The 26,599-nt window shown below is 35.7% G+C and overlaps 1 protein-coding gene across 1 annotated transcript in view; it reads right to left on the reverse strand.

Annotated features, from left to right (window-relative positions):
* Positions 1-26,599, reverse strand: part of insrb (insulin receptor b) — a 125,711-nt gene that overhangs the window by 55,260 nt on the left and 43,852 nt on the right. Inside the window, exon 2 of the mRNA NM_001123229.1 lies at positions 21,591-22,139. Coding sequence (NP_001116701.1) covers positions 21,591-22,139 — 549 coding nt within the window. The remainder of the gene's footprint in view (positions 1-21,590; positions 22,140-26,599) is intronic.

Raw genomic sequence — 26,599 nt, forward strand, 5'->3', positions numbered from 1 at the left:
TACTTTTTCTATCTCAGATTTTACTCCCCGGAGCATCTGACATCATGTACCTCCCTCAGGACTGTGTTGGGGCTTTCCCCTACAGTAATACACCTAAAACACACATTGCTGTAAAACTAGACAAAGGCAGGAACGTTTTTCTCTCGTCAACGGCAAGGAAAGAGTTAGGCAAAATCATTTATTGATTTTACAAACATCATAATACTAATAAGTCATACTTGCAAAGCAAAAATAATGTCTTTCAATTCGGTCGCGTCCAGGGGCCGTCATCCTTGAATCAAGCGGTTTGCTTTTCGGTCTGTATTATTGCTCCATTTGTTAGATGTTTGCTCTCACTTTTTTTTGCAGACTGAAGTGTGTAAAATGCATTATATGCTCAATTTGCGACGCGTCATTCACTCGTTTTGCGCCACAAGATGTCTAATCGCATCTTTACATTGACTCCACATGTAAATCACTTGCGCGTAACGCTTCACACAGGTCTGCATCTGTAATGTTATGCTGTATTCACACCAGATGCAGCAAATGCAGATAAATCATGCTACTCGCGTGTAAATAGACACGTAAACATTTTCAGTTTACTTGCTTCAGTTGAGCGTCAAATCCGCTACATTCGCACATAAAATTCACTAAGCAATAGACATATATTCACATCATGTGCAGGGCTTCAGTCTGCCTGGTGACTGTAGCTTTGTTGCTAAATGGCTAATATAAATTTTATTGAGAAAATAGCTGTGTTTATTTGCTTTATGAATCCTGAAAAACAGCATTGATTCATTTGGGGCCATGTCGGAGCCTTAGACTACATCCTTTCAGAGGTGCACCCAGCTCTATGAGTTCATAAACTCCTCCAGAAACTTAACCTGGATGATGGAGGCTTTCAGCGGGGCTTCTGAATTAGCAGAGCCCAGTTTGATGAACTGTTGTCGGTGTCGGCAGAAGGATTTTCCCCCCTTCACAAGAGCAAGCTTCTGATTGTTTAACGTGTCGCTAATGTTCGCTGAAGTTCAGATTTTCCAACTCTGTGACTGGTGTGAACGCAGCATCAGAATTGTGAGGGCGCAGGTAAGATGTCATTTTTCAAAAGACACTCAAATACATTGCGTGTGCTGCGTATGCAACATCTATAAGTCAAGTAAAACAATTAATTGCAGACTGAAATAAATATAATTTGATTGTATGGTTTGGTATTGGATGTTTTATTGAGATCATTAGGTATTTTTGTGATTATTTTGCGCCTAAATAGAAATTTAGCATGATTGCAATATATATATATATATATATATATATATATATATATATATATATATATATATATATATATATATATATATATTTTTTTTTTTTTTTTTTTTGTGTTGGTTTCAGTGATCACAAAAATTGTAAAAAAAAAAAAAAAAAAAAAAAAAAAAAAAACTAGTGGATTTGATTCATCGAACAAATTCCAACATGTGTGTTACGAGTAGTGTAGTGTAGGCTTGTGTGTGGTTTCTCTCTCTCTCTCTTTCTCTCGCTCTCTCTCTCTTTCTCGCTCTAAGTATTCGCAGGTGCAGCGGATTACGTTGGGACGGACCATGATTGGCGCTTGGATTGGCGGTGGCTATAAAAACCTCCAGAGAGCATGGGTTCGATGGCTCCCCGCTCTCTCTCGATTTCCCCGCTTGTACTCAGTTGAGAACGTGATCCAATGAGTGTTTGCTTGTATATCTTTGTGGCTTTGTGAGATGCCGTTGTGTTAATTTTTAACCGGCGATTGAAACCCGGTTTTCTGTCTCCCTGTCGGGCTTGGAGCATGTAGGGAGGTTTGGTGCCTTATTTGTTATTTTCGTTTTCTCCTGTGTTTGTTAGTAGGGAGGTAAGTTTTCTGTATTTTATTTTATTTGTTTTCCAGGGAAGTTTAATCTAATTTTAGTTAGCTTGGTTTATTGTCATTTATTTTGGCTGAACCCCTCCTGATGTTATTTTTGCTCCTTATTTCTGTAAATAAATCATACTTTCTTGTTAATTCTTAGTGGATGTGTTTTTGGTATATTTTGGGGAGAGAGAGCGCGGGGGCACCAGGGATTATATTTTTAATCCCTGTTATTTTGTTACGTTTTGGTTAAACCTCTTCTTGATTAAGGATTTTTAATTTAATTCATAACAATGTGCATCAGAAAAGGCCATCTGATTCTGTTTTAAAAGATCACATGAAGATGAAAAAGGGCACAATGGGATGGCATTAATTTCCAAAATCTGTCTTCAAAATAGTTCAGTATTATTACCTCCAGTACTGTCTTGAGTGTCTGCTGTCCCAAAGAGCCACCACGCTTTCATTGTGTTCTGACAGTGTAATATGATGCAAGAGTAATATATTATAGAAGATTAAAAGCTCTACATTGCTTTTCCAAACACAGCAAATTCCATTTTCCTTTTAGATATTTGGCGCCAGTTTATCAGGAAGTGACGATTTGGTTCTCTTCAATTTGTCAGATGGAAACTGCTTTATTCGCAATAATGTTTTATGTGACATTCCAATTTAATTCGCATCTTTGAATGGAAACGCACTGATTTGCATTAAGTACAAACACGCTGCTTCATATGGAACAATGACCGCTGGGAACCCAAGAGGCAAATGCGGAAACGCCCTTGTAAGTGATCTCAGGGGCCAAACAATAGGTAAGTTATGATAAATCACATGACCTCTATAAACTTAGCTTTTGTGTAGGACCGTCAATCAAACTTTGGCCATGACATCAACACAATTTGTAACAGATTGAGTCATTTGCTGAAAACAGGAGCTGTTGACTCATTAGTCAAATCATGGTCGTGGAGCAAACAAGACGCCCCTGCAAGCACATTTGGTCGGTCCGCCACAAAACTACTGAAGGAATGGCTGAGAGGGATGCTTTCTAAACAGGCAACGGTGGTTATGTGACACTTCCAACAATCCTCTCCCATCGCCCGCAAAGGAGGGAGGGCTTGTTTTGCTCACAAACAAGTTATGCAATGCCTCCTCCTTTCCACAATTCATTAAACTCTTCCCTTCGGGGAGCTTCAAGCTACTTATTTTGCTCTCTGGTTTGCACGTGCTTATGCTCATTAACAACTACAAACGCCCCAGTGCTCTCATTAAAAGTCTTTTTTTAATTTCAATTCTTATTTGAGGAGAGTCGTTGAGCCTATTTGACTTTTTAATGGTCGTCGCCAATGGCGATAATTACCAACAAAATTGATTATATAAAACACACACTTATATTTTTCCACACAATTTACTTTTGATTTTTAGCCTTGTTTTTTGTGATAAAAGTAAAGCCTATCATAAATTCTTAGCGTAACTTACAGAGATGAAGCACTTAAATGTCATACATATGACAAAAGTTATTTAATGATATTATTTTAGGAGTTTTCCCAGCAGACTGTAATGTAAAGTAATGTGATAGCTGTGGAAGCGGGAAGAGCTAAACAAAGACAGGAAACAATTCCAAGAAATTACAGTGAACTTCAAAAAGTTATGGATATGGATTCATTTCAGACCAAATATTACCTCACAACACTGATAACACTAAGAAATAGTTATTAATATCATTAAATATATTTTAATTATATTTTAAAGAGTTAAATATGAATGTTATGCAATGTGTATGTATATAGTGTATTTATTGTGTATGGCCATACACCCAAAGCACTTTACAAACATGAGAGAGAATCTCTTCACACCACCACAAGTGTGCAGCATCCACAGGACAACGGTGCCAGTGTGCTCACCACACATCAGCTATTGGTTAAGTGAGCCAATTCGGTGGATGGGGATGATTGGGAGGCCATTATGGGTAAGGTCCCGATGGAGGGAATTTGCACCCCTACTCTTTCCGAGTAGTGCCATGGGAATTTTAATGACCACAGAGAGTCAGGACCTTGGTTTAACGTCTCATCCAAAAGACAGCGCTCACTGACAGTATAGCGTCCCCTTCACAGTACTGGGGTGTTAGGACTCCCCTATTGGCCCCTACCCGCTTGTTAAGTGTGACGTCACACGAAGCGGCTTCCGGGTCCAAGCGCTCTATCGAACTGAATGGGGAGACTCATGAAATGGCAATAATAAATGCTTACAAAGCGATTTAAGGCTTTTGAAAATCACGATCGCAGTATAAATGTCCATGCCTAATATCCGATGGCCAGAAAGTGATTAATTTTTTTATAAATTGTAAATTTTTCGGTATTTGTTATGCAGCAAGCCCAGAGATTGTTGTGTATACTATGATTTTATATAAAATTAACTTTAATGTGTGATAGGAATAAAACGTGATCATAAACGAATGATTTCTCCACTCAAATGAAAGGCGGCTTGGACCCGGAAACAGTATACATACGTCACTAACGTATACACTACATCACTTAACAAGCAGACTGGCCTCACTATCACCCATTCCAACAGCAACCTAGTTTTCCCATGTGGTCTCCCATCCAAATACTAACCAAGCTTAAAGTACTACAATGATTAGTTTAGTCGTATTCTTATTTTAAAATGTGATAACTATGTTTAACACAGTATTATATTTAAAATTCATGTTTTTTTTTATTTTTATAAAAAAGTATATAACCAATTGGGCTGCACGTTGGCGCAACGGGAAGCACGATCACCTCACAGCAAAAAGGTTGCTGATTCAAGCCTCGGCTGGGTCAGTTAACGTTTCTGTGTGGAGTTTGTATGTTCTCCCATTGTTCACGTGGGTTTCCTCTGGGTGCTTCGGTTTTCCCCACAGGTGAATTGGGTAGGCTAAATTGTTTGTTGTGTATGTGTGTGAATGAGTGTGTATGGATGTTTCCCAGAGATGGGTTGCAGCTGGAAGGGTATCTGCTGCGTAAAACATTTGCTGGATAAGTTGGCGGTTCATTCCACTGTGGCGACTACAGATTAATAAAGGGACTAAGCCGAAAATAAAATTAATTAGTTAATATATAGCCAAATGTTTAAATTAAAATCATAATATTTTGCCTCTTCTAATCACCAAAGCACCATTAGTTGAGCAAAAACATAAAAAACAAATAAACGTAATAATGAGAAATATTATTTACATTTAAAATAAACAGCTTCTATGTGAAAGTATTAGAAAAGCATGTGAATCAAATCCACATTTTAAGCTCAATTCCTCTAGTTTTTAATGTCACGTGTTGCTTCAATAAATAAACTTCTACCGTGTATTTTTAGCTGGTCTCAGTCACTCCTGCATGTCTAGAACTGAAGAGAGATTTGTTTTCGTTTAGCCGTCATTAGTCAGTGGGTTATTCCCCATGTTAACATGCGTGTCAGAAGGATGTCGTTTCTGAAACGCTGCCTGTGGCTCTTCCTCTACTGTCGCTCTTCAAACAGGAAGCTGAGAGAGAGAGAGAGAGAGAGAAAGAGAGAGAGAGAGAGAGAGAGAGAGAGAGAGAGAGAGAGAGAGAATGTGTGTCTGAACAGTGTGTCTATGCAAATGTGGAACACAGAAACACTGCCATTGATAACGACGAGGACACGAGCTGCTCCAGTTCCCTCAGGACTTCCTGTTCAGCTCATGAATGGAGTTCATCAAATCACACACACATGCACGTGCACACAATTCTGAACTTAAAAATGCAAACATTGAACATACTGTCATTTTAATTTTGATTTTTTTGTATGTATGTATATACATACATATATATACACATATGTATACATACATATATATATATATACACACATATATATACATATATATATATATACATATACACACACATATATATATATATATATATATACACATACATATATATATATATATATATATATATATATATATATATATATATATATATATATATATATATATATATATATATATATATATATATATATATTGTGAATATTTATTATTGCCAGCCACTTTAACAATTATAAATAGTTTGAACAATAACACTGTACTGTGCTTACAGGTATGTTTAAATGAAAATGTGCTTTCAAAAGTGAATAAAAAATAGCACCGATCTTAAAAAGTAAAGACAAAACTTAAATGTAAAAAGTATTATTATAAAGTAGCCTATTCATCAAACGTGGAAATGTTCCTTGGACCTCATAAATATGGGATAAATGTTGTAATATTCATATATAAACTCGTTTTGATAAATGTAAAATAGATGTTGCATGTATTTATGACTTATTAGTATATCTTCGAAATCTAAACATGAACTTGTATTTTAAATATATGTATTGGATTTACATATTTAAATTAGAAATTAAACAGAAATTAAACAGAAATTGGGGAAAAATAAACAGGGGGGCAAATTTTTGTATATTACTTTTAATGTGCTTTTATTTTTAATAGATACTACAACAGTAATAACTTAATATGGGCAATATCTTTAAAATATTGTAATAAAAAACAAATATTTACAATTATTTTAGATGTAATACATATATAATCATCGAGTTTATATTTATCGTGATATATAAATGTATATTTACATGTATTGTTATATATGCACAATAAGCTGAGAGACAGAAAGCACTTTTGCCTCGTGTAACCCGGTTGATTATTTTCACAGTCTGCATTAATCAATGGCTGGCAGCTTCCAGAGGGCCTCATTTACTTCCTGCGTGAACACAACATACACACTTTATCTGTGGGCAAACGCTATACAAACGCTCACAAACACGCGCGCTGACGGGCCGCACCACTTGACGGAGCCGTAGAGTGAGAAAGAATCTGTGTCAGAGTTCAAGCGAGGAGTAACTAAACCCCTCCAGCTCAAACGCAGGATGATCTGAGAGCGGAGGAATCACGGGACAGATCCATCATCCTCCTGGATTTGCGCAAAAACCCACAGACTTCACCTTCATAACTGAGATTACAGGTTCAAACTGAAGTAAAAGCCCCTGGTGGATGTAGAAGTCTGAAGAATGTGATTTTAGTGAGGGTTATTGACATTTATTAAACTAAAGTATGACTTCATTGATGTTGTCCCAACGCAAATCCATTAAGTTGACGTGACTAGTTTAAGTAGATTGAATATAAAACAATTAAGCTTCCCCCCACAATTTTCTGAACTGTTTTGTTTTAGCTCATTTTAAATATGAAGTTTGAACAAGCAGCACATTTTGAACATGTAAATAAACTATAGGCAAACCATTTTAAACCAGTTGAAAGCAGAAAGAAATGCTTTTAAAAAATAGCGCCATTCGAATGTTCTGTGTGAACACATTTGAGCTCAGCGAAACAATACTTAACAACAAATACGTCAAAATGTAAAAAAAAAAACAAAAAAACAGGATTAGATGAGAAATGTAAAGGTGTTGTGTGGTTTGGAGGGGTGGGGCTAAAAATACAAGGGTTTGCTGAACGTTATCACTGAGTTATCATTTACGTCAGTGTTATGTATACCAAACAATTCTGCACGGTGAATATTAACTTCCACAATAAATGAAAACAACTGTTTACAAACATCTGCAAATTCACTCTCTTATTTGACGTTTAATTGAAGGGTATGAACATTTTTTCTATAATTAGTGTCGACTGAAGCTATTATTACTTTTTTTTTTTAACTCTTTTTTTTTTTTTTTTTTTGCGATGTTACTCTATTGGAAAACTGAGTAGAACAGCAGCAAACGAATCGTTCAAGAAATCGATACTCTAACATTTTCAAAATGCATTGACATCCTCTCGAATCGACTCTGCGCTTAGTTTTTAACTCACTTCAGAACTAGTCCAGTGTTTGAAATAAATCCTTCACTCAGACTATTTCATAGTTGTGTGTTTCTTAGTCACTCTGAATCAATGAAATCAGTTAAATCTTCAGTTTATTTAACAAGTGCTAATGACCGCTTTTACCCAGGGGCATTCCTGAATTTCTTCTGACAGGTTCGCGGGTTTCTGCAAGAGTGCTGTCTGGCCTTCGTAGGAGATTATTTATGAATCATAATGTGAAGATGTGAACGACAATCTCAACTTTGTTCAAACATCTTTGCGAATTCAATTCGTAATTGAATCACCCAGCTCAACATCGATCGCAACTTTGTCAAACACTATGCTTTCCAAGTAAAGTACGCAGATGGTCTGGTCACATACTCTTCACAGAGGCTGACAGTAGCCTAAAAAAAGCCCAGCACCATAGGCGTCGCTTGGGCGAGGGATGAGCAAGGTTATAATAGTTTTGGATTTTGTCATTAGTTTTAGTTTTTATTTCGTTTTGACTTTTTTTTTTTTTTAATTTAGTTATATTTAATTAGTTTTTAGAGGTAGACTTACTAGTTTTTATATTTTGAAATTGCTTAGTTTTAGTTTAGTTTTTATTAGTTTCAGTATTAGTTTCAGTTTTTAGTTTTTTTTTTTTTGTAAATAAGGATATTTGTTCGGTGCAAGATTCAAAATCATCAGAATAAATATTGTAAAATAAAACTCAACAATAGACGGGCTACATTTTTTTGACACAAGAACACTACCATCTGCTATTACCATCTAGATATCCTCAAATGCAAATAAAGCAAAACATAAGATATTAGCCTTAAGTAAAATATGTGTGCAAGGCTGGTTCAAAAGTTAAACACACAGTAGTGATGGGAAGTTCGGATCTTTCCAAGTTTGGACTCAACATATCAAAAATATGTAGTCAGCATTCATAATTTCAGTCAGTTAAAACATCATCACAATCTGAAAAGTTTCTTACAATTACGTTTTCCAACTGAAGCTTGAATCACTCATTTAAATTCCATTACGACTTTCTGTTATGAAATAAACTTACGTTTTGCCAGATCCTCTCATTTAAGCCCTCGGTTTACCCGTGCAGCAGTTGTTTAAGTTTAGTTCAATCACAGCAGGTTGCCATGGACAGTACCGTTTGTGTTCGGTTCACTGAATCACGCATGTGCAGTATTATCAGTTCACTGCTTGTAAAATCTCTTATCAAATGATTCAGTTCGATTTGGTGAGTTGGTTCAATCGGTTCACTTAGAAGCTCTGGTTAAAAAGAACGATTAATTCGTGATAACGATCACTAATACAGAAACTAAACTTATTATTTGGCACAAATGTGCTTGATTAATACTTTTAATTATCTTTTCAGGGTCGTATTTAATGTTATCAATGTGTTGCTGTCATGTCCAGCCGCTGTTTTTGTCGCGGGAGCAACAGTGAGGATGACTGGAGTAAACTACCAATGGAAGCAGGATTGCAGACTCTGAGGTCCTGTACGGGTCAACCACGAGGCATCACGAAGTAAATAGATTTACTTATAAAAGGCATACAGTATGTATTAAATACAGTTACAAAGACAAAAACAAAGGAAGTTTTTCTTATAATTTTAGTTTCAGTTAGTTTATGCGCATAAAACAGTTTCAGTTAGTTCTAGTTTAAAGAAAAACTCTTTTTATTTCAGTTAACGAAAAATGAATTTAAATTTTAGTTTTTGTTTATTTGTTTGTTTTTGTTAACAACAATAACCTTGGGGGGGGAAGGAAGTTAGGACGATAATTAGCCATAATGGTGCCTCCAGAGTTACTATTATTACTATTATTAGTACTCTTCACTTTCGTCCACTATTACAACCCCCTTCCCCTCAATCAGAATATCGTCATAGGGCCCGTACCAGCCGTCGGCGCCCATGATGTCACGACAACCTGTAGTGGAAGCTCTGTGATTGGTCAGCTTGGTAGCATTGATGAGCAGTGAGCCCGTTGAGGCAAGTGTTTAACACTCCAATCCCATGGAGGAGCTTCAGATGGAGACTTTTGTTTAGCGTTTAATTTATGATTCAAGTTGTTGCACGTCCAATGAATTCCCACCTTTGAATGAGTCAATTTGAGCTACTTGTAGAGTAAGGTAGCATTACATGCGTTTCCTCTGTAAACAAAACACCCACGCAGTGTTATTGTCAGAGTAACACAAACAGAAGGCAGAAGTATAAATGCACGTCAACGAAAAAGGTATGTGACAGCAATCATTTGACGAATGTTGTCAAAAGTACCGAATTTTGTACCAATCTGCACTGAACGTTTAAACAGTGGAGCAATGTTGAGAAGTTGAACACAATGGCAAATCAGTGGTGTTTAATAATGTAACCAACAGCGCTCAAATGTTAGCGGGATAATGATGGGATAATAATGATATTTTTAAAATTTCAGTACCGATTGGTACCAAACTCAAAACTTTGACACTACACTCAACACAGAGGTATAATTCAGCCTTAGGGGTACTAATAGCAGTGGAAATGCATGCCTGATCAGGATGACTCGTACCAATTCATACTATCTTCTTCTTCTTTGGCCTTAGTCCAGTATGGTTGCGGGGTCGGCTCTTTGGAGCAAGCCATTTTAGACTTGTCCATATGATAACATAATTTTTTTTACACATTCCGGCCGGCCTGTCGTCTGGGCCTGTCACCCTCATACACTCATAAACTCATAAACTACGGACAATTAAGCCAACCCAATTCACCTGTACAGCATGTCTTTGGACTGTGGGGGGAAACCGGAGCACCCGGAGGAAACCCACGCAAAGGCAGGGAAAACATGCAAACTCCTCACAGAAATGCCAACTGAGCCGAGGTTCGAATCAGCAACCTTCTTGCTGTGAGGCGACAGCACTACCTACTGCGCCACTGCTTCGCCCCTCGTACCAATTCATACTGTATTATAATGAAATGTACCTCTTATTGCAAAATAGGCACTAGAGAATTTACTAATTAAACTTACATTAAACTAACCTAAGCTTTGCACTACAACTAACTCATAATCCCTTAGAAAAGCAGCCAGGAGATTTTTTCCTTGATAAAGCAGAAGCGAGCGACTCTCCAGTCACTGGGAAAAGAGCAGTAAATCTCCCAAGCTCCATATCGCTCACACTAAGGGCCTCTTTACTCTGAGGTGGGAAGTGAATGAGCCTCTTCTAGACGGTTAGGAAAAGCACACTTGCCCTCCAGCACTTCCGAGGTGCTGATACTCAGAAAAGTGTTTCTCCTAACAGAGAAAGACGGAAACTCGAGTGTCCACCTGTCTGTAAGCATCAAGCGACACTTCATCTCCATCCTCGCTGAGAGTTTTACGCTCCGAGACCCAGTGATGAATTCCGCAATATATGATTTCAGCATCAACATCACAGCGTGCGCATCCGCAATAATGAAATCGCAGGGCGAGCAATGTCAAGCTGGGATGACAGTCGCTTAATCAAGCTTAAAGTCAAACCATGACAGAGTGAGCGTTTATTATTTGCATGTGTTTTTTATTATTTGCATGCGGATTAATTGTTCACCTAAAGAATAACAATGTGCGCTGGCAAAATAAACAATGTAAGTTTTGATTTCACATGGACTTTAAATCTAATCCAACCATTCTGAGAAGCCAGAAAGAGCAAATAAACAAATATGCATAAAATGGAATAAAATGGAAGTCCGACTGAAGATCAGGTGTGATATCAAGCGGCTTCCAGAATCTTTCACCTGGACCGCGAAAACATGGAAATGAGCTCCTTTAAACTCGATGAACTCTGTTATCTGTGCCGAGCAAATGTGTCAGGAGATTTATTACTGGACGTCAGCGCTGGTGGAGCTCCACATTTTTCCTCCTGTTTTCCCAGTGAGGTTTTTGTCCACCTCGTTTTCTAAGAAATCAAAATAGCAACGGAACATACCAACGATTCTTCTAGGCCTTTAGTGTAATAATAATAAATAATAAATAAATTAATATTTTTACAATAAAGGTTTACTAACAAAAAACATTAGGAAGTTATTGTATAAATATTACTGATTATCAAATATTAAAAGCAATTATTATTGTTGGTATTTTTATTTTACTGACAATAGTCAATATTTAATTTGTATGTGGATGTTTTATTAATTGTTATAATAATTATGTTTTGAAACATATCAAATATATAATTCTACTGCTGATGTTTTTTACTAAAAAGAATGTTAATAATAATAATGGCCATAATAATAATGATAATAATAACAATAACAATAATAAAAATAATAATAACAATGCAATTAATAATAATTACAGTTTCTATTTACATTATACACGTGTGTGTGTGTGTGTGTGTGTGTAATATTTTAACTGTGTATAAATAAATAAACATGCCTATATTTGAGAAAAAGTTCATTTATATTTAGATATAAAATATATGTATATGATTATCTATAATTTCTCTATATCTATATATTTATATATATCTACACACACATATATATTTATTTATTTTGTATTTTATTTATTTATTTTATTTATTTTTAGATTTTATTTATGTGCACGTGTGTAACTTATACAAATTGAAATGTATAATACACACAAATATATTATTTTGAAGGAGATTAATCATATTTAATCTTCGTCCAGCATTAATCAATTTTAAAAATACGGATCCATTACTATTACTATTATTATTATTATTATTATTACTGTATACTTAAAAAGCAAAAATAATTGAAATATAAGAAACAGTTTCTCCTCAATATTACTACTAGGACCACTTTCACTATGATAACAATAAATATATAAACACATTTTCTTGGTAGTAGTAGCACTTCTATTTCTATTCCGAATAATAAATAACAACAACAACAACAACAACAACTACTACTACTACTACAATAATATTAATATTAATAATAATAATACTAATAATAATAATATTTCGCATGACGTCATTGTGCTTTACCACAGCAGCAATATAATTACTATGGCAGTTAAATTCTTGTAGTTCTCTATAGTACTATTATAATAAACACTATTTTTGCTATAGTATTTCTTTTCATGTAATGTAAGAGCTTATACAGTATAGAGAAACAATTTTCATAAAACAAGCATCATGCCCAACATATGTGGAAATATAATAATATCCTTTGAAATTTGGTATAAATTTAGATTTTTACTTCCTGCCCTCCATCTGAATTTCAGGCATCAGCAGAACAACGTATTTAAAAACAACCTATTACGTGCTATAAAAAGATTAATATTGACATCAAATTTGTATTTTGCGATATCTCGATATTACGATAACGTGTTACACCCCTACCTATTATCACCCTAATATTACAAACCTAATTATCATTGCTAAGCCTTAATTTGCTATGAAACCAAAACAGACAATCCTCTAAATGATTGTTGTCGATTAAATTCAGTTGACGTTAATTTAAAATCATTGAAAGCGATTGATTCAGACAGATAGAGAAAGAGTTCTCCACAATACATGACGTCACCAGACAGGAACAAAATGCCAATGACAACACTTTTTTTTGTTTTTTTAAGGGGGGCTGAACTTTGACCCAAAAAATATCTCTGGATTGCGCAAGAGCAGAACAACACACACTATCAGCACACGGTGTGCGAAGCAGAAGACATGACTACCATTTGCACAAAAAATACAAGAATTTTAAACACTGTTGCATAAAAATACTCTCTTAGAAAGAAATAAACGCTTCTGGGCAACTGGAAGCAGAGTTTCTGTGTTCAGCTGCTGTGGAAACTAGAATAAAATACAAGCAGCAAGCTATTTTTTAGTGTTTCTTTTTTGCTAAGAATGGAACTAAAGCACCTGCACAGATTTTATCTTTCCACTCAAGCTCACGGTTGAGTCTCGAAATGCTTACTGATGCTCAACGTCTGCTTCACAGAAAACCGTTTACTGTGCTCATGAATGGATCAAGGCCTTGCGAACGCACAGTCAACATAAACACCATCATTTTTTTTTGGCTTTTATCAAAAATTTGATTATTAAATAGTAAAATGTGTACTTTTTTTGGGAATAACTGTTGTATTATGGCTGGGAGATGTGGCCTAAAATCAAAATCTCGATTAATTGAATGTTCGATTAAATCGATTATATTTATTTATTTAATTTCTTTGGCCTCATAGTTTACTGCCAAGATTTTTATATTTGTTTTTACATTTTTATTTTTGCCTTTATTAGATAGGACGGTAATCAGACAGGAAGCGAAGTGAGAGAGAGAGAGAGAGAGAGAGAGAAAGAGAGAGAGAGAGAGAGAGAGAGAGAGAGAGAGAGAGAGAGAGAGAGAGAAAGAGAGAGAGAGAGAGAGAGAGAGAGAGAAAGAGAGAGAGAGAGAGAGAGAGAGAGACAAAGAGAGAGAGAGAGAGAGAGAGAGATAAAGAGAGAAAGAGAGAAAGAGAGAGAGATGGGTAGGCTCGGCAAATGTCCTCAAGCCGGGATTCGAACTCAGGACGTCTTGATGTCGCCGCTCTAACCACTAGGCTATTAAACTGACAAGTCAGTAATTTAAGGAAACACACAATATCTATGATTATTTATTGTACATCGCTATAGAAAATATACCGTCACGAGGCATCACTAGCGCAGCTTCCAGTAATAATCAATGCAGTGCAAACGTGCGACGTGTAGTTAAATTTTTTAAGAGGTGCGCAGGTATACAAGCTCACGATAGCTGCACCGGACCATACCTCTGCGTTCGCTGCAGAAGTATAAACAGAGCGGGGTCACATGACTCCACACGCGGTAAAGAGAGTAACTGAAAAAACTTGATTATTTATAAAACATACTATAGTCATTTAAATAATAAAAATTTAAATACATATTTCTACTACTAATAATAATCAAAACAATTATAACCTCCAGTATTATCACTGTAATAATATTAATAATAATAATAATAATAATTATTATTATAGATTTTTATTAGTAGTTGTATTTGTTTTCTATTAACTAAATTGTATTTATATTATTATAAATAGTTGTATAATTTATTAATAATTTAATAGTTGTATATATATAACTTAATTCGAAGACCAGAATATAAGATAAGGTAACGATGGCACCATAAAATAAATAAAGATAAATATTATTTTTACTAATGAATCATATTTTATTACATATAATAATTAAAATAATAAAAAATTCCTACATATTTTTTACTACTAATTATAATCCAATTATAATAAATAATATTAATACATTTTATTAAAAATGATTATATACATAGACAAAAGAGTGACATAATAACAATAATAATAATAATAAAATTATATTAAATATTAATATTAATAATATAATATTAATTTAAATACATATACGTTTAAAAGAAATGTAATAAATAATTGTGAATAACTACATTTTTCATGATTAAATAAACATTATTATAATAACATTTCCACTATTCATTGTAATTTCATCATTTCAAGAGTTCTTAATAACTAAACTGTATTTATATTTTTTATAAATAATTTAATAATTGTATTTTATATATATATATATATATATATATATATATATATATATATATAATTTACTAATACTATTATTACTAGTAAAAACATAAATATAAACTAAAATGTTACATAAATAAATGAATAAAATATTTAATTATTGTTAATCGTTATTAGATGTAATCATATTACAAATCAGGTTTTATCCTCATTTCATGTTGGCTTTAATATAAAACCAAAAAAATTAAATAAACAGACACACAACACACACAAAAAAAAAACACACACAATTCTGTAAAAAATGTGAAGGAGAGTGAAAAACTGTTTGCAATACAGACAGTTTCCCCTGCTTGTTATCCACTGAGAAGGCGAATTTCTTGGAGGAACAAGCAAACACGAGCGTCAGGCTAAACAAGCAAACACGGACAGGTTGTGTTTGCTGGCACGAGTGCTTCTCTGGGGAAATGGGATCTTGCTGTAGGGTTACACACTCGCTCACCCCACCGCTGCCCAAATACAGCAGCATTGCATCACGCTCCAGAAATGGGGTCCTGCTTTGACATTACGGCCGACTAAACTTTCGTCTCTCACATGACAGGAGCGGCTTGAGTCATGAGCGCTGGCCTTTGAAAAGTCCCCAACACGGACCTTTATTTGGGCCCAACGCAGCTGCTCTCATTGAAGATCCTGACCTCATCGATACCGATGCAGTGCCGAGATCACTAATAATGGACGCACCAAATTACAGACCTACAAGACCACCAGGCACTGGGTTATTGGTCAACAAACCATCTGCACAGAACAACCACAAGAGCTTCAAGTCACTTTAAAGTCTGCAAGCCTTATTTTTTTCCTATTGTGACACAGTTCCTAGAGAAAAAAAAAATTAAATGAGACAAAAGTGGCCATGGCTTGTTTTTCTGCTGCGAGCTGATCGGATATATAGTAAAGCAGACATTTTATTCAGAAAGATTGGGAAAAGGGTTTTAGAAGAGTTATTACAGCCTAACAGAATCTCCTCCTCACTCTTTCTTTTTGTTGTCTAAAGTGACAGTTGGAGGGGCGTGTTTAAGTATGTTAGCCACAGCCAATACCTAAGATAGACATAATCTGACAATTTAAATGAAAAATTTCAGATTTCCATTTAGAATTACAAATGCAAACAGCTTTTTTTTAATGACATACACAGATGAACTGTTCACCACAAAACTAGCAATGTGAGCCAACAAAATTATATTATTAATTTTGACTTCATTGGTATTTTAAAGTCACAAGTTTGAAAAAAATGACATGTGGAAAACGCAAATAAAAAACAAATGGAACTAGGACTGTCTAAAGTTTAACTTAACTGGAACTAGGGTCATCAAAAGTGTAACGCAAATGGAACTAGGGTCGTCAAAAGTGTAACGCAAATGAAAATAGGGTCGTCAAAAGTGTAACGCAAATGAAACTAGGGTTGTCAAAAGTGTTGGAACTAGAGTTGTCAAAAGTGGAACGCAAATGGATCGCCAATGGAACTAGGGTTGTCAAAAGTGGAATGCAGTTGGAAATAGAGTTGTCAAAATTTTAACGCAAACGGAACTATGGTCGTCAAAAATGGAAGAAAAATGAAACTAGTGTCATCAAAAGTGGAACGCAATTGGAACTAGGGACATCAAAAGTGTAACGCAAATGAACCTAGGGTCGTCAAAAGTGTAACGTGGTTGGAACTAGAGTTGTCAAAAGTGGAACGCAAATGGATTGCCAATGGAACTAGGGTTGTCAAAAGTGGAACGCAGTTGGAAATAGAGTTGTCAAAAGTTTAACACAATTGGAACTAGGGTCATCAAAAGTGGAACGCAATTTGAACTAGGGTCATCAAAAGTGTAACGCAAATTAAACTAAGGTTGTCAAAAGTGTAACGCGGTTGGAACTAGAGTTGTCAAAAGTGGAACGCAAATGGATCGCCAATGGAACTAGGGTTGTCAAAAGTGGAACGCAAATGGAACTGGGGTCATCAAAAGTGGAAAGCAAATGGAACTATGGTCGTCAAAAGTGGAAGACAAATGAAACTAGTGTCATCAAAAGTGGAACGCAATTGGAACTAGGGTCATCAAAAGTGTACCGCAGTTGGAACTACAGTTGTCAAAAGCAGAACGCAAAAGTGGATCGCCAATGGAACTGGGGCTCAGACACACTATCCCAGTTCAAAACTAGATTAAAGACCTATCTGTTTAGTAAAGCATACACTCAGTGCATCACCTAGCGGGTTCCACACTGGCTTCTACATCTTGCTTATATACACTATAAACAGCAGCTACGCTAATTATTCTCTTTTCTCTATTTTCACCTGGGGATACTCATCCCGAGGTCCTCAGATTAGGCGGAGTCACTGATTGGATCCAAGACCAGCGACGTGATGATCCCAAGGATTCCATATCCGGGACCAGGCCATTTCCTGAGCTGCTGCTGCGCTGATGGTCGTGGGGAGTGGAGAACATGAGTCTGATTCCAGCGACGCTCCAGGGACAGACGAGTCTTCATTGAGGCCATCTTCCAGCATAAACCACGGCGAATGAAGTTCTGCACAAGACTTTTGGCCAGCGGAGAAATTAAAATGGTCGTGCCCAACTGAGTCTGGTTCTCAAGGTTTTTTTTCTTCACTCCCATCAGGTGAAGTTTTTTTTCCCTCTCCGCTGTCGCCACTGCCTCGCATGGTTCAGGATTGGTAGAGCTACGCATCGATGAATTTGCTCTTCGGTGTTTGAACTCTCAGTAATGATTAAATCACACTGAACTGAACTGAGCTAAACTGAACTGAACTGAAATTAAACACTAAAACCTGAACCACACTGTTCCAGTTACTATGACCATTTATGTGAAGCTGCTTTGACACAATCTACATTGTAAAAGCGCTATACAAATAAAGCTGAATTGAATTGAATTGAATTGAACTAGAGTTGTCAAAAGCGGAACGCAAAAGTGGATCGCCAATGGAACTAGGGTTGTCAAGTAACAAATTCGGTACTGAAATTTTCGATCAATTTTCAAATATCTAGTTCCTGCTAACAATTGAGACCACGTTCTTAAACACAGCTCAACAGATATGCCTGTGATTGGCTGCTACGTGTGTTTCATACGCGTTCCAATGTTGGTAACTTGGGTTATTAACCAATTACATCAAAAAATTTGATACTTTTAATAACACTATCAAACATATCTGGCACTTGATTCAAACACAAAAACATATTAAAGAAACATTTTTTTTTTTTTAAATGACATGCAAATGTCTCCTCATAAAGAAAAAAGATTTATCCAAACTTTCCATTGTACCTTTTTATACATACAAATGTGCTTATTTGAAGAAAAAGTAAAAGATCTCAATCAAATCAAAATGCTTTTAAGGTTTTAAATGCCTTGAGCCTGTCTGTATTATTTCCCTCCAAAACAAAGTGGAAGTAAACAAGGTGCTTGAGCTGAAACAGGTTGAATAGAGTGTGAGGTGAATAGTGAGCAGACGTGGTACACGCTGAACCAGCCCGATGGCAGAGATGTGTATTGGCACAGACTGTCCTCTAATGTACCTCCAGCCAAACACTAACGCCATCTCACTCGCAAACACACGCCGTTCATCTTCGCCATTGAAGGCAGCTTTGAATTGCAAATCAGTCGAGACCTGTGTTTACTATGTGAAGGAGAGCAGCAATGTCCTTCTGCATGTATCTAGATGATACGCTCTTATTGGCCAGATTCTGATAGGAAACAATAAGAGGTGGACAAAGACACTGCTGAAACATTTACCGGAAAAACAGAGATCGTAAGATTGATTACATAGCGAATGTTCAAAATATAACTATCACTCAGGTTCTGAAAAGATCAAGTAAGTAAATACTTGGTGATTCTGACAGCCTAACATGAACATAGAAATTATTTAAATGAATAAAAATCGCAAGACATTATGGGATGGTTTACAATACAATAGATCTCTACAAAAACAGCAATGGCAGACTGCAGGAATATGTTGGCATTTTTCAAGATAATGAGTTACAATGCAAACTGTTTAAATTACAAGTCAGTAATACACTTTGATACTTACTTGTCAAAAAGATACCCATCTAATCTAGAGAAAACGTAAGAAAAAAAGTACTTTGGTCATGTTGCTTAAATTCGTAATCGACAACAAATCATTGTGAATATATTGTGATTATTTTAAATATCCTAAATCCCTACAAAAAATATAAAACAATCAACACAATATATTCAAATTCTGATCACAACATCAGTCAACAAGCAATGGGCAACTTTAAATGCTTGTGTTAAATGGAAAGACCAAACAAAATCCTCTATGTTTGTTGTAACAACAAAGAAACACATTATGGGGGCTCGTCCGGGATTTGAACCCATGACATCTTACATCCTAAGCTAAAACCATTGCCCAAGACTATATAAGTTCATTTCTAGTTCATTTTAGTGCAAAATATAAATAGTACTGGAAAATTAATATCACAAACATAAACATCACATAAATTTTGCCTAGTGGGCGTTCAAATCATATAGCACTTTACACTAAGGGTGCTTTCACACCTGTGAATCGATTCAGTTGTTCCGAAACAGAGACTACAAATGTTACATTGTTGCCCTTTGCTTTTGGAGCGGTTTGCTTTCACACTGCAAAGTTTCTAATCGGACCAAAAGAGCTAAAACAAGTCACGTGCAAGTAAACTCTCCTTACATTGGTCAGAGTGTCAGGGTTTATTTTGCAGTGTCCCGCTAAGTTGTCAGGAGAGGTGATGGTTTGGTGGTGATTGACAGGGTGCGCGCGCGCGACGTGTCTGAGGAGAGATGCAGTGGGGAGGGGTGAGAAGGGTGCGCGATGATGCCTATTTGAGGACCGGGAGGGAGACGCAAGATTACTGGGATATCATCACTCGTTTGCGGGCATCCGGAGAGTCGCGAAACTTCCCGCCCTACTCATAATTCTCTCTTCATATAGCCGTAAGCCTATTACATATCCATAAAACACTGTGACATAACCGCGCTCGGATCGGATCGCTTTCTCACTGCAATCGAACCGCTCCAGGGTTCGTTTCAATCGAGTCGAGACCCCCTCATTCAAGCGATCTCGGAGCGATTACTTTGGCGCGGAACAGAGCGCGATTGCCCTGTTCACATATGCCAAATGAACCGCGCTAACTGGGCAAACGAGATACGTTCCGAAACAAAAGTGTAGGTGTGAAAGCACCCTAAATCCTAGACAATTTCAATACACCTTCATACATACACCACAAGACAAATATATACTAGATTTAAATAAAGACTAATACCAGTCTTTAGAGAAGTTAACAACCAAATAGAGTTCAATAAAAATGCAACATTCATTAAGTTGCTGAAATTTATTAAACCCTACCATCAAAATCAATGCAACTTGATAGAGACACTCCTCGCTGTGGCCTGTAGCATGGTACGAAATGGATGTCAACGTCATGTATGCTGACGTCAAGTCTATGCTAGAGTGCTTGCGTAACAAATGTTTTGTAGTATTTTGATTTCATGAACGAATGCGTGTAGAACAATTACATCCATTACGTCGACATGCATGCGTGCGCAGTTGTTGCTAGAAATTATAATTACTTGTATTATTTATTAAATTACACATTACAAACAAATCCAACCATGCGGGTTACAACCAGACATTCTAAATTTCTATGTTTGCGAGTTGTGACATCAACAACATCATTTTTAAGGTGGTTTGCGTGTTTCGGTGCATTACCGCCACCTTCAGCTCCGGAGTGTGAATTTACAGTCTTAAGAAATTTACACTACTAGAGTTTGTACTACATTTGAGTTCACTACACAACCAAAGTATTTGGACACCGCCATGCAGTATGTCACGTTGGGCATATGAGCTAAACTGTGTATGACGTAGTGTATAAATGACATCACTACGCTACAGGCCACAGCAAAGACTATTTAACTAGATATGGTGAACATCAGAAATATCACGAGTCCCGAATTCATTCCAATCCAAAAACTCATTGTTTTCCAGGAAAAAAATAGTTGCACAAATTTCCCATTTTGGAGATAAGAAATAGCATTGTTTCCATTAAAGACACTACAACTAGAAAAAAAACCTCCATATAAATTCTTCACAAGAAAAAAGCTCACTACTCTTTAGAAAATTATGAGCAAAACAAAACAACTTCGTAATTGCAGAAAGATCATTGCAACTATAATGTAACCACTCAAAATACCATCAAACAAAGCAAGTAAACAATGCCTACAGTGAATCCCAAACGCAAACTTCTGGTTCCTTTCTAAGTCAAGCTGTTTTGGTTTCTGCTTCAACATTGAGCCAATGCCTCATTTCCATAGTAAATAAAAACAGCACGCAAGAAAAAAAACCTTCAACAGCAGCTTTAAAAGAAAAACAAACTCAACTCACTTCTCTGGCAATGATTCTGGTTCCAGCATCGCTCTCCAAAATTTCCGTTTATGGTGGTCTGTTTGCAGGATATCGTCCCCGCGATGGTGCCTGGACAGATGTTTCCACACTCCAAATCGTCCTTGTTTGCTACGATATAATTGTCCTCCACCGAATCCAAGATCTTGGACCAGTCCAGAGTGGACAAATAGCACAGGTTTGGGTTCTTCTCGATGCGCACCGCTCCCCGCGTGATGTTGGTCAAACTGTGGAGGCCGATTTCCTTCATCTGGATCATCTCGAACATGACTAGGGCGTAGTTGAAAAACAGGTTGCTGCCGCGGATGACAGTGAGGTTTGGAAAGAGGCTGCCAAGGCTCTCCAGGCCATAGACGCGGAAGATGAGCAGATAGTCGGTGACCATGACCAGTTTCGGAAAGCTCAAGCCCCTGAAATCCTCCTGCGTGGTCTTGAACATGAGCAGGATCTTCAGGTGGCCTTCGATTACAGTGCAGTTCTCCAAAACCCGCAGGTTGGTGGCGATGTTGCGGATGTCTGTGCTGGGGCAAACTGAAAAGACAAGAAAAAAGATGGCTGTTAGCATCTGAATATGTTTATTCAGTCATTTCAAAAAGTTCTAGATCAGGGATGGGAACACTTGGTCGTGGAGGGCTGGTGTCCTGCAGAGCTTTGCTCCAACATTATTCAAACAAATGTGAACAAGCTAATCACTTTCTTCAAGATCACTAGAAAGCTACAGGAAGGTGTGTTTGATTAGGGTAAGAGCTAAACTCTGAGGGACATCAGCCCTCCAGGACCAAAATTGTCCATACCATTTCTAGATAAAGGCTACATTTACACTACAACAGTGTAGACAAAAACAAAGATTCACTTCTAGACAAAATTTCCAAAGATCTCCAAAAAGGGCCAAAAGTGCTGTATTACGCATGCCAGACAAATGTTTGGCATGATTACCTTATGGGGCGTTTCTTCTGAGTGTTACGAAACAGTACGTTATGGTACGCTTTTATGGCTGTTTTCACAGTCAAAAGGTACCAAAAAGTGAACCATACCGTACCACTTTTTGGGTACCCTTTTGGAAGGGCACTAAGCACAACACCCAAAGGCAGAGCAAGACGCACAACTGAACGCTATTGGTTCACAGAGATACATCACTAGCTTGTGCACAATCTAGGAGAATGAAAACAAATAAAGCACCATTTTTAAATACCCAGCCGAGACATTACACCGTAATAATATATACATATAATAACAAGCGATGGTCTTGATAAACAGCCACTAAGCCACGTAGAATCTACCCTGTGCCCTGTAGTTGTTTACAAGGCCATCTAAACTCAATGATACCCTTTTGGCAGTAGAAACGCAAGCCTGATCAAAGCGACCCATACCGTACTGTTCTGTAACACTCAGTAGATTACTTGTATCAAACTTGAAAGGAAATGATGATGTACAGATGAATCGTTACGAAACACTTGAGCAACAATAATACCACGTACTCAACTATTGTTGTGTATGTTTGTTTGCACTTGTCGTTAATCTACTTTTTACTGAACATGCATATAACATTATTGTTTTCAAAAGACTTTCAGCCGACAATGTCAACTTTATAACTTTTTTTTAAATGTGTGCGTTTTTAATCCCAAAAAAGATCATAGTTTTGTGAAGGAACAGGCAAAACGTATAGTGAAGTAAACGTAAAGTGTTTCCTGTTTTTTAGCTAAAAAAGTTGTCACGTAACCGACCACAAGGATAACTGTTGCCATTTTAAAAAATAGTATTTCATATTTCCTGCTTCAAAGTTTCAATGTGTATTGTTTGAGAAACCATTTTCTTTTAATTGCATGATTTGCGAAATTGTGATGTTATATTTTGTGTATTTGTTATGTCATTGCGAAATTTAGGAGAATGATTCAATGAATACTTTAAAGAAAACGATAAAGCTCACTACAAAGTGAAAGGATACTTTAATTGCTATTAAACAATGCTAACAAAACAACAAATCAAAGGAAGAACTAAGGGGAAAAAAACACAATTGCAAACAGAAACTTACAGATCGTTGGTCATATGTAAAAAGGCTCAACATTTAAATGGTCATCAAAACAGAAACAATTTTGAAAACTGATAAGGAAAACCACTAAATAACAAAATAATGAGAAAACAAAAATAATCCGAACGGAACTGATCTATTATCCCAATTTTCCAATATATTAACAATCAAAACAGTCAAAAAAAGTAGTTAGTAATTGATTTTCTACAGTTTCTAAGTAAACAAATAACTGCTTAGCCTAAAAATAAAATTAATACATACACAATTTTTACTGCTGACTTGAACTTATTATTGAGAAACGCAGTTCAAAAAGCTACATACAAATACAAATAATAATTAAAAAAAATGCAACAAATTTTTTAATAATATCCATTATTTCGTCTAAGCAATTTATGTTAATTCTTACATTTTAACATTACAACATTCTGACACAATATTGACTGTGACCATGAGTCGACAGTATTAAGTCATACTCGACATAAGACAAAAAAAATAACGTTAAGGCAAAATTCCCAATTATTTGTACGACAATTAACCGCCAGCCCCAGCATAAACAAAGCGCAGAACACGTGAAGTCCATCCTAACAGGAGCATGAAAGAAGATTATGAACGCTGAATAATGCATGGAGCGTGTCCCCGCGCGTCTGCCTCTCTCCGTTCATTCATAATCCAAACCCGCACACGCCGAGACAAGACACAGAGACTTCATTAGCCAAGCCATTCTCCACAACAGAGCATCTGCTAATGGATAAAATCAGGCCCAACTCCTTTCAGAGCCGCTCCATTCATTCAGCGTCAAAACAATACTCTGAGGCCTTTCTCGTTTCACGTGAAAATCACTACCAAATATTCACCGCAGCACATTCATTCAGAATGCTGGAGTCTACTAGAAACAAGGGGATGTGCGTGAATTATTTAATTAACATTTAAAATGAATCTCTCTAAACGGCTAATTGACTAGTCCAGTCCAGTACAGATACATTCCACTAGCATTAGCATTTTGTTATTTTTTGAGAATCCAATAGTACAATTTTAGGATTTAAAATTTGTTTTTATTTATTTGAATAAAAAAAAATAAATAAATAAAATAAAAAAATTAAAATAAAAAATTTGCTACCTGATTGTTTAAAAACAACTAAATAAACTAATAATAACAATTCAATTCATGTTTCTTTCTATAGCGCTTTTACAAAGTAGAAGTAGAAGTGTCAAAACAGCTTAACATAGAAGTTCTAGAAAATTAAAACTGCGTCAGTCCAGTTTTCAGAGTTCAGTTTAGTGTAGTTTAAATTTCACTGCTGAAAGTCCAAACACTAAAGAGCAAATCCATCGATGAGCAGCTCCACAAGTCCAAAACCAAGGAAGCCAGTGGCAAGGAACAAACTTCACCAATTGACAAAAGTGAAAGAAAAAAAAAAAAACCTTGAGAGAAACCAGGCTCAGTTGGGAGATACCAGGCTCAGTTGGGGTGGGTTTATAACAGCTAGGGAATGATCTCTATTAGTATATATACATATTACCCTTGCCCTTTCCATGGTAATTATTTTCAAGTAACCTTAAGATAACATTTCTAGAAATCTTTTCAAATTATTTTTTTTAATAAAAATTAAACATCATTCTTAGAATAAGAATTAAGTTTCTAAATGATATGATAATTTACTTGACTGAAATTAGTGTAAGAGCATTTAATATATACAGTGCTCAGCATAATTGAGTACCCTCCATTTTAAAAATGAATATTTTTATTTATTTCTAAGTGAATATAGGCAATGCATTATGGTGCGTTTGAACAAAACAGATTTATTATTTTTTAATATTATTTTTTATTTATTGATCCTTTAATAAAAAATGTTTTAGTCACCAAACATATTGGGAGATTGAAATATAATTAAATTAAATTCAAGCTAAATTTTACAAAAATAAATTAAAACCTACAAAATTTCATTTAAATAAAAATTTATTTTGATTTTTCCTCTTTTTTAAATTTGTATTTAACATTTTTCTATAACATAAATTTAGGTGTACTAGACTTTGGACCTTTGTCTTAAGTTATTTTGTTAGATTAGCTCCAGATTTGGCTTCAGTACTGACTAATTTAATTTATAAGCACAAATATAATATTGTATAGCTTTCTATTAAAAATATGAATTTAAAAGATTGATTTATAAAGGGGGGTACTTGTATATGCTGAGCACTCTATATAACAAAATTAGTCAAACTATGTAATGATAATCATATAAATCTACATTTATAATTGAAATATAAAACATTATTCTGCAACCATAGAAGTATGTTCCCATAACATTGCCTGCAAGTTATTTTTATCTGACCCAATACTTCCCGAATGGTCTTTCTACAGATGTTTTGTAAAAAAAAAAAAAAAATAAATAAATAATAAAACATTTCCAGAATGTTGTGGGGTTTCCTTTTGAAATAATGTAAAAACATATTATGCAAAACGATCCCTAATGATACTTTGCAGTTACTTTTACAGTTGTAGTTTTTTTTTATAGAAATGTTCTTTTTATTTTTTATTTTTTTACCACAAAATGAGAACATTGCAGGATAAAGATTTCAAAAATACCATAAAATAACATAATAGTAATAACCCTCAGCAAACAATCTGTATTAGTGTAAAAAATAATTCCTATGTAGTGTAATGGAAATTTTTAATAGAAGCAGTTTGGTACTGGCCAATGCCAAAGCCGGATACATTGTAGCACTCCTAGTCAGGAGTTAAAAAACCACAACAAGATCTTTTCTTTCCCAGCAGAAAAGTATCTTTCCTGGAGTTTAACACAAATGTGAGTGTACGTGCACTGATGGGTAGAAAACAGTCAGTTGAAAAGACACAGTCTCTTACACATTCACTTTGTGTGCATGTGCGCGTTAAGGCTGGTTTATACTTCTGCATTGAACCATCATTGTGACCCACATGCCTTGAGCATAGATGTGCATTTAT

This window comes from Danio rerio, chromosome 22 (assembly GCF_049306965.1).
Source record: "Danio rerio strain Tuebingen ecotype United States chromosome 22, GRCz12tu, whole genome shotgun sequence".
NCBI lineage: Eukaryota > Metazoa > Chordata > Actinopteri > Cypriniformes > Danionidae > Danio > Danio rerio.